Source organism: Lichenostomus cassidix, chromosome Z, assembly GCF_008360975.1.
Source record: "Lichenostomus cassidix isolate B80296 chromosome Z, HeHo_3.0, whole genome shotgun sequence".
NCBI lineage: Eukaryota > Metazoa > Chordata > Aves > Passeriformes > Meliphagidae > Lichenostomus > Lichenostomus cassidix.
The window spans coordinates 35,952,864-35,972,507 of record NC_139511.1 but is presented as its reverse complement, the minus strand read 5'-3'; the positions used below and the strand labels follow the sequence as shown (position 1 = coordinate 35,972,507).

The window sequence follows — 19,644 nt, the reverse complement described above, 5'->3', positions numbered from 1 at the left end:
TGAATGTTTCCACAGATGGGTCTTCCACCACTTTTCTGGGCAACCTCTGCCAGTGCCTCACCACCCTCACACTGAAGAATTTCTTCCTAATAGCTATCTAAATCTACCCAACCTGACGTTACAAGTTTTAGAGAAACAAATTCTTAATGCTTACATAATTTGGCACTTGCCATTTTAAGCTACATAACAATAATTTTAATGTTTCTCCTGTGTTTTTTGATCTTACAATATAAAAGCTTGTTTGACAGATTGTATTGGTATTGAGAGGGATTTAATGCTGTTGCAAGGGAAAATATAGCTGTAACAGGTGGCATCTTTGAGAGCTGAAGGAACTGGGCCCACTATGGGTTCACCAATGTTGAGCCCATGTAACCAGGTGTACTAATACCTCAGCCTTTGATTTTAAACACAGTAGTCCTAAGCTTTCCCCACAACTGCCATTACTTATGTACACTAAAAGATAACAACTTAAAGACTAAAACCTCCACCTCCCTTAATATCATAGGTTTAACTTAGAAAAACAGGAAGAGGAAGAGTGTCCTCAAACACAGAAATCTGTGCTAGAACTTTCTACTCTTTTAGTATTCTATTCATGAAGTAACACTTATGCTTTTAATTTAGTTACTGGCGCTACATTTTGCAAGCATATTTTAGGTAGAGATTGAGATATGTTTTATAGTTTCAATCTGGTATCTAAACACACTAGCAGATAATGAAAAAGAGATGAGCAGGAGATAATGGACGTAAAATGAACACTAACTGTTTTATCAGCACTTTGACTGCAGAACTCAGATAGGTTAGTGAGTTTAATGGACAAACACCTTCTAAGACGGAGTTTGTAAGAAAGCAGAAGTGGTATGGAAGAGAGGGGAAAGGCTACTGGTTTCCTGCCCAAAGCTACCATGAACCTTTAAACAGAAGGTTTTAAGGTGTTGTTGCTTAACATTTGAGGCAGATAGAGGCAGAAAAAGTTTTTTCTTTATTCTCATAATATTATGCACTGTTAATGGAAATGATTCTTAAAAAATATTATTAATGCTCTTAAAATCTGTTTCCACAATAAAGGCACAAACACAGATCTCAGAATCACAGAAGTGTCAAGACTGGAAATGGCCTCTAAGATCATTGAGTCCAACCGTAAACCTATCCCCACTGTCTTCATCTCTAAACTACGTCCCTAAGTGACACATGCACACATTTTTTTTAGTATTTTTACGGGTCGTAATTCTACCTGTTATTTAAGCGGCCTGTTCCAATGCCTGGCCAATCTTTAAGTGAAGAATTTTTTCTGTAGTACCCAATCTAGACCTCCTCTTGTGCAACTTGAGGTAATTTCCTCTCAGCCTGTCACTTCTCCCACTTCTCAAGCCAGAAAGGAAACTGACTCTCACCCTTTACACCCACGTCTCAGGTAGTTGTAGAAAGTGATATGGTTGCCCCTCACCTTTTTTTTCTCCAGGATCAACAACCCCAGCTCCCTCAGCTGCTCCTCAAATATTTGTACTCCATACCCTTCCCCATTCTCTGGAGGGCACCTCAAGGCACTGGGGCTGTCATGGTTTAGAAGTGGTATTCCCCAATTTAATGCTCCTACTGAAGCACTCCAAACCATGTGGGGCTCACTCCCCTCTCGCTCTCCCTCTCGCTCTCCCTCTCGTTCTCCCTCTCCCCTTTCGGTAGTGTGGAGAGGAAAATTTGGGGTACTGAAGGTAAAGATGATAGGTTCAAATAAGAGCAATTTACTGGAAACAGCTAGAATGTCAGTAACAGATCACAGCAGTGATACACAGCCACACTTACTTGACTGGAAGGGACCCTTTCCCTCACCCCTGAAAAATGATGGGAGGTGATATAGAATACCTTCTTGGTATTAGCAATGCCCCCTCCTGCAAAATTTAGCCCTGTCCTGGACAAAGCCAGGACAGGGGCCCAGAACTGAGCACAGGATGAATGTATGGCATCACCCATGCTGAGAGCAGCAGGACAATCACTGCCTTGGTCCTGCTGGCCATACTATTTTTGATACAGGCCAGGATGTCTTTAGCCTTCTTGGCCACCTGGGCACACTGCTGGGTCATATTTGACTGACTGTTAACCAACACTCTCAGGTCCTTTCCTGCCAGGCAGATTTCCTGCTCCTTTTCCCCAAGCCTGTAGTGCTTTATGGGGCTGCTGTGACCCAAGGGCAGGACTCAGCTCTTTGTGTTATTGAACCTCATACAACTGCCCTCAGCACATTGATTCAACCAGTCCAGATGACTCGGAACATCTTTCCTATCCTGTAGCTGGCCAATACTTAGTGTTGTTTGCAAGCTAAGGAGACGCTCAATCTCCACATCCAGAACAACAACAGAGACTGTAAAAATGCCTGGCCCAAACACTGAGCCCTGGGGAACACCACTGGTGACCAGATGACAAGTACATTGTTCTAGTAGAGGGTAATGTAGAGCCAGTATGAGATATTTTTTGGGAAATGAGGAAAAAGTCTCAGTGTTTCTAGTAGCAATCACTGTTCTTTCAATTGCATTGAAATGATGTGATTTCTGCTCATCAGTAGCTTTTATGTTATTCCCATTTATTCACTTTCCCTCCAATATGTTTATCCTGCTAGCTTATACCCATGATTTTTTCCTTTCAATGTTTTTGTTGCTGTTTTTTTTATGTAAATGTTTGCCTGGAAGGGCCAGAGAATGTTAGAAAATTGTTTGCTGTAGGCCTTCCCTCAGACGCAGTGTTATAACACTCACCATCCTCCTCTTAACTTTTGTTCAGAAATTTTATTTTTCAAGAATTCTACATATTCACGGATGTAGTTCTAAAAGAAATAATACAAAAAAGGTACTCCAAGGCTGTGCAACTGAACAGTTCAGCACATTTTTACCAAAACTTCCTGATCTTTTGCAGTCTTACTGAATGTCCTGTGTTGATAGGCCACCTGATAATATGGCAGCAGAACTGCCCTTTTTGCAAAGGCATAATTTACAGAGAAGTTTTGTCTCAATTTGTGTAATGCTTTCTTTGTTTAGGTGTAGGGGTACATGATTGCAAATAGCTGTGCTTTTATTTCATGTATATATGCATACAGAGACAGACACATTAGTGTGTATTGGAAATGTTAATTATTTTCATAAGACAATATTATGAAAAGTCCTGGATATTTTGAAGTTTTTGTGTACTGCTTCAAAATGAAACCTTTCATACTTTAGTCAATTTATCTACTAAATTTTCACATGGAAAATAATCAGTGTGGGTTTGATTTTGGAGCTCTATCTAAGCAAGGAGTGAGGACTGGGTGTTAAATCAGAAGTTAAGGTGTATGGAAAAGTTAAGTGCTAAGGTATTAATCAGTTTGTCTTCTGTCTACAAAACTGCAATAACTAGGTAAATATCACAGCTAAAATGTACTTGAGAGTAATGACAGATAGTTGATGTTGGCAGTGACATGCATCTTGTTGAATGTGTAATCTTCAGACAGAATTGAAGTCAAGTTTAGATCAACAAATCATCCAGCAGAGGATAACCTGGTGAGCCATATTGGGATGACTTTTGATGCTCACCAGAGGTAAAGGTATGAGAAAACATGAGGTGGTAAGAATATTTTCATTGAAAAAAATAATGCTGCAGTAGAAGTTTTGGAATATTGAAGTTCACACTCCTGTTTTACCAGATTTAGAAGATAGTACTCCACTCTGAATCAGAGTAGAAAGACTCGAATCTCTTATCAGATGTTTCAATTTTATAGTCATATATGTACTTGAACAAGACCAAATTTGTAACTGAAGACAGTTGAGAATACTTTTGACTTGATACTTTTTTGTGTAACAGCAAATATTTCAATGGGAATCATGTGAAAAAAAAAGAGAAGTGCAGAATGGAGTTCTCTGTCTTAAAGTGGTGAGATCTGGTTTGTCTAGGAATAACAGAAAAAAATAATGAATGGGGTGTAGCCAGGAGATTTTTTTTTTTTTACTTCTGAGTGAGATATCAGCTCTGTCTTTGACTTTGTGGCTGCAGTGCAGTTGCTGTGTATAAATTAGTGCTAGTACATTAGTAATTGCTATAAATGAAAATATCCAACAATGTATTGTCATATTCACATAGGAAGTAGTGAACTGCAGTTTCATGTGATCCCAAAGGCTTTATGCTGGGATGGGATTGTAAGGCTATATCAGGATTTTTTTTGTCTCACAAATTATTCATTAAACATCTCAGAGCTGTTAATAAAATATTTGTACCTTGTTCTCTCACATTTTTCATTTTCCAAATATTTAAGATTAAAAATAACTGCTTTTGAAACATATTTTAATAAGAATCACAGGGATTTTTTTGTCTCTTTCCTACTTCACAGTGTAAAATTTCATTCTTGCATACCATTTATCCAAAGTTCTAGAACTCAGAGGGGAAAACTATTAGTAATACAGTTTTAAATGACTTCTAGATACCTAAAATAACCTTTTCCATTAATAAGATTCCTAATATGTTTTGTGAGTTTCCAAGAAGAAACTCACAATTCTCAGCTTAAATGCCATCTACTTCTGAGGAACTGTAAACTCATCTACTACCTTTGTCATTTATTCAGCATTCAGTGTTTGTCCAACAGCTCAGTCTTGTATGAAAGAGGAAAATTTTGTTTATATTCCTTCTTTGAAGAGGCAGTATTAAACACTGGTATTGCAAGTTGACTATTTTTATGAGGATTTTTTACTCAGTTTTCAATGCAACATCTCTTCTCATGCTTCCTGAGTGAAGGAAGGGACTGGGGGAGTTAAGTCACTTGCACTCTAAGTAAAGGTTCATGACCACCTGAGGAACCTGAATATAGTTGAGTCTAAGGAACTGATGAGGTGCATCCCAGAGGCCTGAGGGAACTGCCTGATGTAGCCACCAAGGCACTCTCTGTGACATTTGAAAAGTCATGACAGTGAGGTAAAGTCCCAGGAAAACAGGAAACATTGCACCCATTTTAGAATAACATAGAAAGGAGGATCTTGGGGTCTGTCCCTGGGAAGATCATGAAATAGATTCTGCTGAAAGCTATGCTATGGTACATAGAGGCTAGGGGGATGGTTTGAGAAAACCAGCATAGCTTCAGCAAGGAAAATTCCTGCTTGATCAACATAGTGACCTTCTACCATGTGGTGACTTTATCAGTGGACAAGACAAGGGCTAACTTGTCATCTGTCTGGACTTCAGTAAGGCCTTTGACATGGTCTGCCACAAACCCCTTCTCTCTAAAGTGCAGGGACATGGATTTGATAGGTGGACTGTTCAGTGGATGAGGAATTGGCTGGATGGTCTCATTCCCAGGGTACTGGTCAAGAACTCAGTGTCTGGATGGACATTGGTGAGAAGCAGTGTGCCTCAGGGGTCTGTATTGAAATCAGTGCTATTCAAACTCTTCGTCTATGATGTAGGCAGTGGGTTTGAGTGCATCCTCAAACAAATTTGCAGCTGACGCCCAGCTGAGTTGTATGGTTGACCTGTCTGAAGGATAGGTTAATCTGTCTGTCGTCCAGAGTGACCTGGACATGACCCCACGAACTGGACTCACGCATCTTGTGAGGTTTAACAAGACCAAGTGTGAGGTGTCGTGCCTGGGTTGAGGCACACTCTGACATCAGCACAGGCTGGGCATGAACAGATTGTGAGCAGCCCTGCCGAGAAGGACTTGATGGCTGAGAGGCTCTGCACGAGCCAGCAATATCCACCCACAGCCCAGAGAGCCAAATGTGTCCTGGGCTGCATCCAGAGCAGTGTGGGCAGCAGGGCCAGGAGGGGATTCTGCCCCTCTGCTCTGCTGTGGTGAGACCCACCTGGAACACTGCATCCAGCTCTGGGGTCCCAGCACAGGAAGGACATGGACATGTTGGAATGATATCAGAGGAGAGACACAAGGATGATTAGAGGGATAGAGCACCTCCCCTATGATGACAGGTTGAAAGAAATGGGCTTGTTCAGCCTGCAGGAAAGAAGGCTCTGGGGTAACACTACTGTGACCTTTCAGTACCTGAAGGGGGCCTGTAAGAAAGCTGGGTAGGAATGGTTTACCAGGGCAGCAACAGGTAGTAACAGGACAGAGAGTGATGGCCATAAACTTAAGGTGGGTAGGTTTAGATTAAATATTAGGTAGGTATTCTTTACTGTGAGAGTGGTAAGGCACTGAAACAGGTTGCCCCGAGAAGCTGTGGATGCTCCATCCCTGGAAGTGTTAAAGACCAGGTTGGATGGAGCTTTCAGAACCTTAGTCTAATGAAATGTGACCTTAGCTATGGCTCTGGGGCTGGAAATAGATGATGTTTAAGGTCCTGTCCAACCCAAGCCATTCCATAATTCAAGGACTGTATGATTGCAGATTAATGTAAAAATTTGCCTAATGTTTTACTACAGTTTGCACAAGTGGATCTACATTTGCATTGAATGGGATCCTTAGACAATAAGGGCATTCTATAACCTTATCTTTATTTTGTCTCTGACACCTTGCTAGGTTCTCTAACGTAGGCTTGTGTTAAATGTGAAGATGTATTACCATTATTAAAATGCTGCATTGCATATAAGAAATTAAAGAATTTAAGTACCAGTTCAGGGTTTTTTTAAATGAATTAAAAATTTAAACTGTGAATAAATGCAATCTAAGGCAACAACTATGATATTGCATCTCCCATCTAGGAGAAAATAAATCTTAATTGTGAAACTTTCAGGGAGACCATGGATTTCATTATGGCTTTTACTGCCTCTCTGTGGAAAGCACAGAGATGTTAGCTGTTTAATTGTAGAATTTGCATATTTTATAGAAATGAAAATTCAGTGACATTAAGCATAGTCAAGAGCAGTATTGTAGCAGCAATGATTTTGCTATTACTACTTTCAATTTAGAAGTTGTGCTTGAATATTATTTGAATGTATATGTAGCATGTGTGGGAGTCAAACCCTGCTCTACATCTCTGAAGTCATGGAAGGGATGTCACCTCCTTTCTGCCCTCCTACAGCTGCCTCAATGGCTGTATTGAATGCTCATTAAGCCTGATGTTGACTGGGCAGCATACCAAAGGCAATGGAGAACTTCTGCACTAAGAAGAAGTTAATAAACCCCTAAATGAAAATTTCAGGGTAGTGAAAATCATACATACTGCCTTACCACCCTTCTTATTCCCCCTCCTCCAGCTGACAATGTCTATGTTATTTGAAGACTATTTTGGGATTCAGTGCTCCACAATTATGTGCTCCTTCAGTCAAGGCACAGGATCTGAGAATCTTTAGTTTTCATGAATGTTGTTTTATAGTCATACATTTTTGCTCTATTTCTAACAAAGTTATCTTAACACATCTCAGTTGGTAATCTGGATAACCATTTTGGCAGGTCATACAGCCTAACTCTATCCTTATGTAGATTGCTGGTTGTAAAAAATTTAAAAAGTTATTTAGATGAAGGAGTAATTAAAGATGTGGTGCTGAATGGAAACTAGGTTGAAATAAAAAATTTATAAAGGAAAAGCAAGTTATTCCCAACTCATTAGGTTTCTATCTTTCTTTTGAGAAGATGATTGAGTTTCAAGTAGTAGATCTTTTCTGCCTGGTATTCCATGAATATCTCTGTATTTGATGCAAAGAACTATGGAAAATGGATGTTTGAATCTAACAAAATGGACTTTGATTAGAATTGTAAAAATGAACGAAAGACTTATTAAACCAGAGGCAAAAATGTGCTTTTTTGGAAAGAGGAGGTATTTGTCTTGAGGAAGGTGATTTGTGGAGTTTTTCAAGGATCAGTCTTGACTTTATAATTTAGTAATTTTGAGGAACCAGGTTACTGATATTTTCTGCTGAGAAAGTTGGGCTGTTTGTTGTCACTGCAAAACACATGGAAATATGGAAAGGTTGATGAGCAGACAGGCTTCTGAAAAAATAGAGAGATTAAATCCACAATTGTGAAGTTCAAGGTCATGTATCCAGTTTTTGTGCAGCAACTCTGAGATCATTAAGTGTAAAAATGAAGAAATGAAATTCCAAATCTAACAGTCACAGGAGGACTATCCAGTAATTTTAGATGAGAACAGATGCAAAATAAGTCTATTAGGATCATTTAAGGAGGTGAATTTTTATTTTGTCAGCAGGGATTAGAAAAAATTGCTTATTCAGGCTAGCAAAGTAAATTCTAATATGTCTGTTACCTATGAAAACATCACAGAAGTAAACACCAGAGAAGGGAAAGAGCTAATTAAAGATAAAACAGACAAAAGAATTAATGGTTAAAGTACTTCCATGAATAAATTTAGGCTAGCAATCTGAAGACTATCCAAAAATAAAGAAAATTATGAAACTCAGTAACTATGTTTTTCCATGACAGTAGCAGATGTAAAAAATAAACTCCTTTTAAAATGGAACATGATAAATAAAAAAAGGGGATTATGTAGTCATGTAAGGATTTTATCCAGGAGATCCTGGTTAGTCTTATATATGTTTTATCATCGTAGAGGGGCTGTTAATGTTTGACTACTGCTCACTTGTCAGGTGGCATAACTTAATCCTCTGCAGACCCCACAGGTGAAAAATAGCCCCTATACAGAATTCCAAGAGATTTCTCCCTGCAGGCATATCTTGGCAAAATTCATCCCATTCATCTGTGTTGCCCTGAGTTTGTTATGGAAATTAAATTCAGTTGCAAGATTCATGGCTTTTTCCAGTAATTTTCATAATCTTAGTCACAGCTATTACTGTAAATTGACTGTAGATTCTGTAATGACCTTCTGTTGGGTTAGAGAGAGATTATATATCACAAGAAAAAATATGATGCATTTCCTACTTATTTTTTTTCTCATACCTGCAAGCCATACTGGGAGCATTTACATACATGGTCAATGCTGTGAAAGTCAGATGGAGAAGCTGTGCTCGAGTCCATCACAGTACTCAGGAAGGCTGCTACATTTTTTGTGATTTTCTTTTCATAAGTGTTTCTGCTGCATATCTCTAATGCGTCAGAGATGACCATCTGAACACAGTTAGACAAGAGGGTGACTAGCATGATGGTAACCCTAGATGCCCTGCCTGCATTAGTTCTCCAGCTACTAATGGAACTGAGAGTTAGAAATTTCAGAGACTGAAAAATTAACAACTACATCTGTTGTGGGTTAACACTCATAGGCAGCTAAGCCTCACACAGCTTGCTCAGTCCCCTGCAGTTCAGCCTCCCACAGAAGGATGGGGAGAGAAAGGGAAACACAAAAGTGAGAAAACTCATACATCAGGATAAAGACAGTTTAATAAGTGAAAATGATGTAAACAAACCAGTGTTGTGAAAGCACTCACTCACCACAAATTGATCCACATCCTGTCCCTGAGCAATAGGGACCTTGGAAAACTCCCTCCCATTCCTCCCCTGTCTCCAGCTTTTACTGCTGAATGTGACCTTTTACACTCTAGCATATTCCTTTGGTCAATTTGGATCCAGTGCCTCAGCCCTGTCCCCTCTCAGCCTCTTGCCTGCTCCTAGCTGACTCACTGTGGCAGCAGAGTGAGAAACAAGTGGCTTTTCTGCTGTGTTAGCACTGTTCAGTTTTTACCATTATTTGGTCACAAATCCAAAACATAGCACCATATGAGTTGCTATGAGAAACATAAACTCCATTCCCGATAGAACCAATAAAATATTCCAGTGCTAAAAGAACAGGCAAAATATTCCAGGGCTAGTGAACAAACAGTTATTTTTTCATTCCAATGGGATTTGCTCTTCTTTCCCAAGGAATTAATTGATTGGGTAAATAAACTGTGATTTTCTGAATCTCTGTTTTAAAGACATTTATGTTTCAGTGATTATTTTGCTGCAATGAAGTGGTAAATTCATGTTTGTGACACTTAGCATGTGATATAATATCTTCATCATGATACTACACCTGGTAAGGCTTCCTGATGGGTAGACTAAACTTCTATTATTTTTAGGTGCTTAAAATTATGGAAATAAAGTAGTTCATACATCGGCACCATTAAATTAGTTTTATTATGCCAATGACCCTTGTCAGATAGCAGTGTGGTGTAAAAACAATGCCAGTTGTAGTCTCACAGAAAATTTTCCTTCTGTTTTTTTAACTAAACCAGCAGCTTACAGAAAAGGAAAAGAAGATCACCATCCTAGAAAGACAGCTGAAATTTGAAATACACCTCAGTTTCTGTTTCTGGCAGAGCTGAAACTGTGAGGAACTGAGTGGAAGAGTCTATTTTTTTTTGTTGTAACCAATAGAGATTAATATAACAGAATTCTCACAATCTATGTCTTGTCTGCCACATGTGAGATGATGTGGGTGGTCCAATCATCATTTGAAGACAATGTTCTGTCCAAGGGAAATGACAGTGTTTATGTAAAATGCTGTGTGATCTGGTGGCTGCTAGTGTTGACCATCAGATTGCATGTCTCTGGCTCTGACAACAGCAATTTCTCAGGGAAAAATGTAGGACTTTCAACTGCTATATCCTTTTCTGTGGAAGCACCAGCAGCCTCTGGTAAGGCTTTCCACAGATTGCAAAATGTGAGCAACTCTAAACCAACATTTGCTTTGGAAGAAGTTTAAGTGTTAATGTCTTAAGGATAAGCTCACTATTATGACACTGACTTGAGCACTTGTCTTGTGCACTCCAATGTCATCCAAATCTAATGAAACACCAGAATCATTAAATAAAATTGATTGTAAATAGAAGACTGATTGTCATGGTTTAGGAATGGTATCCCCCAATTCAGTGCCCCCACTGAGACTCTTCAAACCACGTACTACTCCATCTCACTCCCTGGCTTTCCCCTCCTCCTCTCCCTGCAGCACTCTGGAGAGAATTGGAGGCACAAAAGGCAAAGATTACAGATTTAGAGAAGAACAATTTACTGGAAACAGCAATAAGTTAATAGAATGTACAATAACAACCACAATGCTAATGACAGAGGGTACAAAAAAAGAAGCAATTCACACAGAAAAAAACCCTGATAATAGAAAATTAATAAACCATATGGCTCCATCTGCCATGGTTACATGATAGAACCAGAACCCCTTCTTCCTTGAAGAAAGTCCCTTTCTCCCAATCCTGAAAATTATGTAAAGTGGTATAGAATAACCTCTGGGTCCCAGCCACGGCCTATATCAGCTCCTGGAAAAATTAACCCTGTTGTGACCAGATCCAGGACTCTGAAATAATATATGATTGTGAATCCTGTATATCTTGCCTTGGTTTTCCAATATCTAGTCTTCTTTGAGAGCCTTTTGAAACATGAAATTGTTTTCTCCCAATTTCCAGCTGCTGAATTATGTTTCTCACTTCTGCATTTCCTTCTGAATGCTATAGTCTGTCACGTGGGCTGGGACAATTTCCAATATCTTCGCAGAGTGGGGGATGAATGGATTGAGAACAGCCCCGCAGAGAAAGTCTTGAGAATACTGGTAAATGAGCATTGGATATGAGCTCTCAGAAAGCAAAGAATATCCTGAGCTGCATCAAAAGAAGTGTGACCAACAGGTTGAAGGGAGGGTATCACTGTGAGAGTCCAGCTGGAGTAATTCATCCAGTCCTGGGGCCTCCAGAACAAGAAAGACATGGGCCTGTTGGAGCGCCTTCAGTGGAGGGCCATGAAGATTGTCACGGGTCCAGCACACTTCTAAGAGGAAAAGCTGAGACAGTTGGGATTGTTTACACTGGAGGAGGTTCCACTGGCACCTTATTACTGCCTTTCAACATATAAACCAGGCTTATGAGAAAGATAGAGGGAGACTTTTTTCCAGTGCCTGTACTGACAAGGGACAATGACTTCAAACTGAAAGAGAGTAGATGTACATTGGACATAGGAAATTTTTTATGATGAAGGTGATGTGACACTGGAACAGTATGCCTGAATGAATTGTGGATGATTCATCATGGGAAGTGTTCAGTCAGGTTGGACAGGGTTTTGGACTAAATGATTTTTGAGGGTTCCTTCCAACTGAAACCATTTAAGGGCTCTGCATCTCTGTGATCATCCATGTAATACAGGGCTTTCCATAAAATGTTCTCATTTTTCTATGTATTTAATTATTCCTTTGCTAACACATCGGCTATTTGATATATGCAAATTCCTTCCCCTTTGATTATATCACAGTATAACTTGCATTTTTTCGGGATCATGCATTTTAATGATGTTTCTAACCCTTTTTTTTTGCTGAAGGTTATGTAATGTTACAATTTGAAGAAACAAAACACTTTGTGACTAAATGTAGCCTAGAATATTATAATGGCCTTAAAATTAAGCCAATAGGTATGATAAATCACAATAAAGAAAATAAAGGGAAACAGACACACATTCATTATCTTTTATAATCAAAAGTATGAAATGCAGGATACTAAAGGCAGAATTCTTGATATAGTAAGTTTAGCAGGAGTGATTGTTCCCAATGAACAGGTTGTATAAAAGTTGCTAAGATGATTTTCGGTTGGCAGGAAAATTTTCTGCAATGGCCAAACCAAAAGCCAACTTCTCTGCTTTCAACTGAGGTCAAGAGGTATCTCATCATTGGAAGAAACAAGACCTTGCAAGTGTTTGCTACCTTCTTTCGAACTCCCACCAAAACCATTGCTGATTAAGGGGCATTATAACTCCTCAAATATTAGTGATCACTGCAGAAAATATTTATTATTCTTACTCATCATCACAATAAGGGGCTTTCACTTTGCTAAACTGAGTATACCTTTTATTTTTACTTTCTCCTTTTTTCTTTTCTTTCTTTCCTTTTTTTTTTTTTTTTAAAGTACACTGATTTGAATTATCTTACCCTAACAGGCTGCTTAATAAACCTCAAAGTGCTCAATGTGAGTTTCAATAATTTGAAGTCAGTTCCTCCAGAACTGGGTGATTGTGAGAATCTAGAAAAACTGGATTTGTCTGGAAATATGGAAATAACAGAGCTCCCATTTGAAGTAAGATAACTATATTTGTTTCCATGTTTTTTTTTTATTTGGCTTAAAAGGTATTTTATCACAGTGTTCAAATCTTTTATTAACAGATTGAATCACATTCCTTGCACTTTTTAGCAGTAATGTTTTACTAGTACAATCATTGAAAATGCCTTAGAAGCAGTTGAATAGGGCCAAGGTACTTTGTTTTGGTTTTCAAGTGACTAAGTTTTACTTGTGTATATTCTGATATATGAAGGAGGACATGATCCTAAAGGACATTTGGCCAGTGGTAATAAGCAGAAGACTGCAAACAGCTATTTTCTGTAAAAATGAAGTGTAACTTGATAGTCAAATTCACATACATACTTTTTTTGTTCCCAGTGTCTGTTTTCCTTTAAAAACAGTATGGAGAGTCCTATAAACAGTACTGCATTTTGCTATGATTACAAATATCTCTCTGAAAAGGATATTACATGTGAGTAGTGGCATGAATATATAACAGACTGAGAAAAGATCTCCCACCATTGTTTTTTTTTTCTGTTGGCTGCATAACTGCTCTCTGCCACAGCTGCTCTGAGACATATTGTCAGGGAGAAATAAAATCATTGGCTGGTACCTAACCACAATTTTAGCTGTCATCTGTATTTCTCAGGTTCTTAATATCCTGATTTCTGGGGGGATGTAGTGGGGGATCTTAAAGGAAAAGGGTCAGGCTTCTCTTTACTGATTCCTACTTTTTCTCTAAACATCTGTTACTGGTGATTCACAGGCAATATTGGAGTGGATTAAACTTATGTGAGGTCTGATTGAGCCCTGCTTATGTTCTCTTCTGAGGAAAGTAATAGTAACTAATTTTCTCCTCTGACTTTTCATAGTAAAGTTGTTTATCTGAAAAGAATTGTTAATTGTGTGAATGATATAGAAACAAAGAGTGAACCTTCCCATCATAAGTGGACCTGGCAAAGAGATGCTAGCAACAGAATAAACACTGCAGGTCTCATTTCTCCTTCCTCTCTTCCTTCTTTGGATAGCAAAACGAGGGAACAAAATAGGTAGAATTTAACTGGTAAAAAGGAACCATAATGGAATCAGAAAGTCATGTCCTGAACAGGCAAAGGAATTAAATAAAATTATCTTAGAAAAGTGAGTATATTCAAGCCTGTAGATGGTAAATTTACCCTCAGTCACCAGTATGTTAAAATAATTGAGTATTTTCCCAGTTGCCTGCAGAGGTCTTGTAGTGCAAAGGTTTATCCATATTTACGCATTATGGGTAGCCTTTGCTTGTAAACCTATCTGTGCATGTAAATCTTCCCAGGGCTGAGTCCTAAGAGATCAGTGTTTCTTTTGGAGAGCTCAGAAATATTGTTCCCTTCTGAAAGTCTCCTATTCAACGAGATTGAAAGCCACAAAACCGAGTATAGGTTACTGCATAATGGTTCACTTAAAAGCTATGGAAAAAAATTGGAGCTGTACAAATAACTTTATATAACAGCAAAAACTGCAAGCAACTTCATGCTAGTATGGCACAAAAGGTCAAGAAGAAAAGTACTGACATTATCTATTGTGTTTCTCTAGAGGCTGGAACTCAATTTATATTTGTAGTGATCTGGGAGGTAGGCTACATAAGCTCTTTTGATTTAGATTAGAAATTTAGTTTCCCAGAATCAACATTTCAAGGGCAGCTTTGGAAGCTGAACATTCAATTAAAGGAGCACTTTTGTCAAATGATTTGAAATGCTGCAAAGTTTTTGGCCTTTGGCATACTCAATATGGCTCATGTTATTCAGAACAATTGCATCAATATCCTTGCTAACGTAATGGGTGTCTGATGTTGAATCTCAGATGGACAAATGGTTATAATGATTGGCAGGAAACTCTTTAATGAATTAAAATATTGAATTGGTCTGAACAGTCTAAAGAGGGAAAACAGAAAGACAGTGGTGGTCAAGGTTTGGCTAATAAGCAAATACACCCTTTTCTCACTTCATCTCCCTTCTCAGCATGCCATTGGGATATATATATATATTTATATATATATAACGGTTTAAGAAATCTCATGGTTTAAGATAAAAGACAGCGAGATTGTTTCTCATTTACTTTTGTAGGCAAAACAGATTGTACTTTGGGAAGATTAATTTAATATTTGTCAATATAGATTTGAGTGGTAAGAAAAAAACTAAAACAAAATCTTTCCTCCCCTCTCTTCTGAGGTCAACTTCACTTCAGATTCCTCTTCCATCCTTGCACAGTGCAGGGAGGCAAGGGAAGTTACAGCCAGTACACAGTGGTTTATAGCTACTACTTCTTCCTCCTCACACTTTGGTTTTCCCCTCGTGTGGGTTCCCCACAGGCTGAGCTTTTTTCAGGGGTATACATCTGCAGCAGCATGAGTCTTCCATGAGCCGTAGTGTGGAGATCTACTCCTCCATGCAGCACCTCCTCCTCCTCCTGCTCTGACTTGCTATTCCTCCTGTACTTTAGCACTTTTTTCATTCACCCCTTTTCTCTGGTGGATTTTTTCACCCTTTCTTAAACAAGTTTTTAGAATGGCAGCATACTCTTCACTGAGGAGCATGGCTGTGTCCTGTGCTGGGTCCGTTGGAGACATCTGGAAGTGTTGGTGTTCATTTGGGACAGCCCCTGGTGTCTTCCCACAGAGACCACCCTGAATTCCCCACACTGCCAGCACCTTGTCATGGACAAGCAATACAAGTAGTTATGACCTCAAGTTATATCATTTATTGTCTAACACAATTGTTGCTAACATCCATTAATTGAGTGAAATGCTCATAAGTGCTGGTCATGTCTCTGCTGTGGTATGAGTACTGAGAACCGGAGATTATAAACAAGCAAATATCTGCAAACTGTTTTGATAGGAGAATGGTTTCCCTTTACAACATCAGGAAGAAAGAAAAATCTTGGCAACTAATACAAAACATAACATAGAGTGTTGATAAATAATATTTCCTGTTTATCCACTGTTAGGAAGTTAAATTTTTATTTGACTTTCAAATCCTTAAAAGTTTCTTCAGGGAAGATTAAAGCAGTGTGTAAGACCAGCATCAGTATTCTTCAGTGTGAAACAGTCAAAAATAATAAAGGCAAGCCGCTGCCCAGTAGATATGATGAAAGTAATTTTGCCTTGGCATTTTTACATAGAGTAATGGCCAGAGAGACACTCCATCTGAAACCATAACATTTTTCTTATCCTAATGTACCTCATGGAGTAACTGTATCAACCTATTAGGAACATGTATGTCCAGTGCCTGGACTTCAGTATTTCTATTTGGGTGTGCTTTGGAACTGTTCCTTGAGGGACATGCTGAGTGCCATAACATCAGGAGGAAAGCACACTGCTCACTTGTCTGGTTCATTTCTAATGGAAAGCTCTTTTTCTGTTTGAAAATGCCACTTTCAGCACTCTGCAAACCATCTCACTAAATCTTAGAATGAGGTTATCTGATGTTTCATGAAAAGAATTGATGATGTATGACCTCATCTTTTATTTTCTCGAGGTTTAGGATTTCATACCATTTTATATTATGTCCAAAGAAGGACTATCTGTTTGAATGTCTACTTTTAAATTCATTTTTATTTATTCTACTGTTGGATGTTTAAGATTTTTTGATATTAAAAAGTTACAGTTAACATCAGTATTTGATTAGTATAAGTTGAAAGTAAACTTTTGGCAGAAAAAGTTTATGGATCTGCAGTTGAATTCAAATCTGCATTAGCCATACTTGCAAATTAATAACATCTTCTTCTGGACATGAGTGGAAATATAAATTGAAATAAAATGTAAATGTAAATGTTAGAAAAGGGAACCTACATGGCATTATGTTTATGCAGCCAGTTTGTAACAGCTACCTCTAGACCTCAGTAACAAAGTTTAGCAGAGGAAAGTACACTGCGAGGCTTAGGGCACAATCCTCCCTAATATGGCACATAGCTTGTAAGTCTCTTAGGAGGAGATTACTTTTTTCTTCTAGCTAACATGCTCAGGAGAGGCATGTCCTGTATCTTATCCAGTCCCTCTCTTAGCATAGTCTGATTACACTGGAGGCTATATATTAGTAGCTACAGAAAGAAGGAAATAGATGGATTTATTTCCAAATTTCTTGTATATTTTCATGTGAATTTAAGAATTAGTATGATGCTAATATTTGTGTTTTAACCACTGGATAGAGTTCCTCGCTATCATCATCATGCAGGTGGTGCAATAAATTTGTTCTTCGAGGAATAAAAGCTGTATTATAAATAATATATTTTCTGATAAAAGTTTGTAGAAATACTGCTCTGAACTTATTTTCAGGTGCACTTTCTTAAAAAAGTATTACTTTCTACAGTTATTTACTGAATCACACAATTAGAGTTTCCTGCGCATGATATTTCAAAGATATATCTTTTCTGTGGGCTTCTTTTTTTTCTTCCACTAATATTGCTGCCGCCAGCAGTATCTATGTGACCCAAAGGAGCTTCAATGAGAAGAGAGGGCAGATGAAGAACTTTTAATTTCCTCCATCCATACCATCTGGTATAGCACATGCTGTCAGTCATAGGACAGGCAAGTCATTCCACAGTTCCACCAGGAACAGCGCAGAAATGCTGGCAGTAGATGTTCTGAAACAAAAAAAAATTGAAAAAGGTTTTTTTTCAAAGTTATTCTGCTTTGAACAGTGTTCAATACTACATGTGAGCAGTCCCAGTAAGTGATCTGAATGTTTCCTGTATCATCTGGGTAGACCAAAGTGAAAGAATTAGTGACTGTTAAAGCATATGAATAATTTGTCGAACGGAGTGCATATTTATGTTTTCACGTCAATCCAGTATAAACTGATCTTTGAAATTCAGAGAAATTAAAAGGTTATATTTTCTGGCTGCTTTAACACACTGTGTTTTCAAAAAATCAAATTAAATCTTGTATTTCTGATGCACAGACAGTTTCAGCTGAGTCCTTATACAAGCAAGTGCAGACATGAAGACCTTTGAAAATCATAGAATCATGGAATAGCTTGGGTTGGAAAGGATCTGCAAAGATTGTCTAGTCCAACCCCCCTGCCATGGGCAGGAACATCTTTAACTAGACCATGTTTCTCAAAGCTCCATCCAATCTGACTTCGAATATTTACGGGAATAGGGTATCTACCACCTCTCTGGGGAACCTGTCCCGGTGTTTCAACACCCTCATTATTAAAAATGCCCTCCTTATATCGAGTCTAATTCTAAACTCTTTCAGTTTAAAAACACTGCCTCTTGTCCTATCACAACAGGCCCTACTAAAAAGTGTCTCCATCTATATTGGAAGCCCCCTTTAAGAACTGAAAGGCTGCAGTGAGATCTCCCCTGGAGCCTTCTCCAGGTCAAACAATCCCAGCTCTCTCATCCTGTCCTCACAGAGGACGTTGTCCATTACTCTGATAATTTCCGTGTTTCTCTTCTGGACTTGCTCCAACAGGTCCACACCTTTTCTGCACTGGGGACCCCAGAGCTGGATGCAGTGTTCCAGGTGGGTCTCACCAGAGCAGAGCAGAGCAGAGCAGAGCAGAGCAGAGCAGAGCAGAGGGGCAGAATGCCCTCCTGGCCCTGCTGCCCACACTGCTTTGGATGCAGCCCAGGACACGATTGGCTCTCTGGGCTGTGAGTGCTCATTGCTGGGTCATGTCCAGCCTCTCACCCAGCAGCACCCCAAGTCCTTCTCCCCAGGGCTGCTCTCCATCTGTTCATCCCCTGGTGGTGTTGACAGGGGGGTTGTGCTGTTGCAGGTGCAGCACCTTGCCCTTGATCTTGTTAAATCTCATGATGTTGACATGGGTCCAGCTCCCGAGCTTGTTAATGAAGAAAGTGGATAACAAATAATTTTTTATATATCAATACAATTCCAATTGATATTTTAAAAATGAGACTCAACAACTGGAAAATTTTCAGTCTCCTTTGTCCTGTTTCTTTTTGTCCTTCTGGTCCTGTTCATCAAAACTACACATTTAGCAGGAAGAACAGAGGCACAAGATTTATTCTTGTGTGGGCAAGACTTCAAATAAGTCCCCACTGGGCATTTTCCTGTAACTTCTTGTCTTTGTGATCCATGACTGACACATCTCAAAGCCATTACCTGGTAGGTGGGATACCAGCAGTCTCAATAGAAATGTAAAATACCCAGCTTTTTTACCACAACGTTATTCTTCAAATCCATATGCTTCCAAACCTGTCTCTTTTCATTGCGATTTGTTTTTTTTATTTTAATGTGTGTGACAATTATAAATAAAAAATGCAATCGGATGTACAGCACATTAATTTCCCAGGGGTTTTACTATCCAATAAGGTACTGGAAGAACTCACTCGTAGGTCACGTATCAGATGTGTTAAAAATGGAATTTTATTTGTGGGGGTTTTTCAGGACCACAAAGCAGAGAGGAGTTCTGTAATAAAGGGCTTAACTTGGCACTGGGAAGACAACCTCTGGTAAATTTTTCATTTTAAATCACTAGGAAATGTCCAGTTGACTGTAATTTGGCCAACATTTCTGTGTGTACATATTTCAGTCTCAGAAATGGTTTTCCAATAACTTGGCTTGGTTGCATTTCCTTTAGACAGAATTTCACCTTGTCCTTCTTTGCTCAGGGCTGATATTCTCTTTGAATTTGCTTAAAGCTCATGATGAGCTGCTTTCCAATGCAGCTGGTCAAAGTGTCAATCCATGAAAAACAACAGCTGTGTTACAGAACTGGTATGAGATGCAGTATC

The 19,644-nt window shown here is 38.8% G+C and overlaps 1 protein-coding gene across 1 annotated transcript in view; it reads left to right on the top strand.

Moving 5' to 3' along the window:
* LRRC2 (leucine rich repeat containing 2) overlaps positions 1–19,644 on the top strand; it is a 75,785-nt gene that overhangs the window by 38,676 nt on the left and 17,465 nt on the right. The window contains exon 5 of the mRNA XM_085042254.1: positions 12,785–12,921. Coding sequence (XP_084898380.1) covers positions 12,785–12,921 — 137 coding nt within the window. The remainder of the gene's footprint in view (positions 1–12,784; positions 12,922–19,644) is intronic.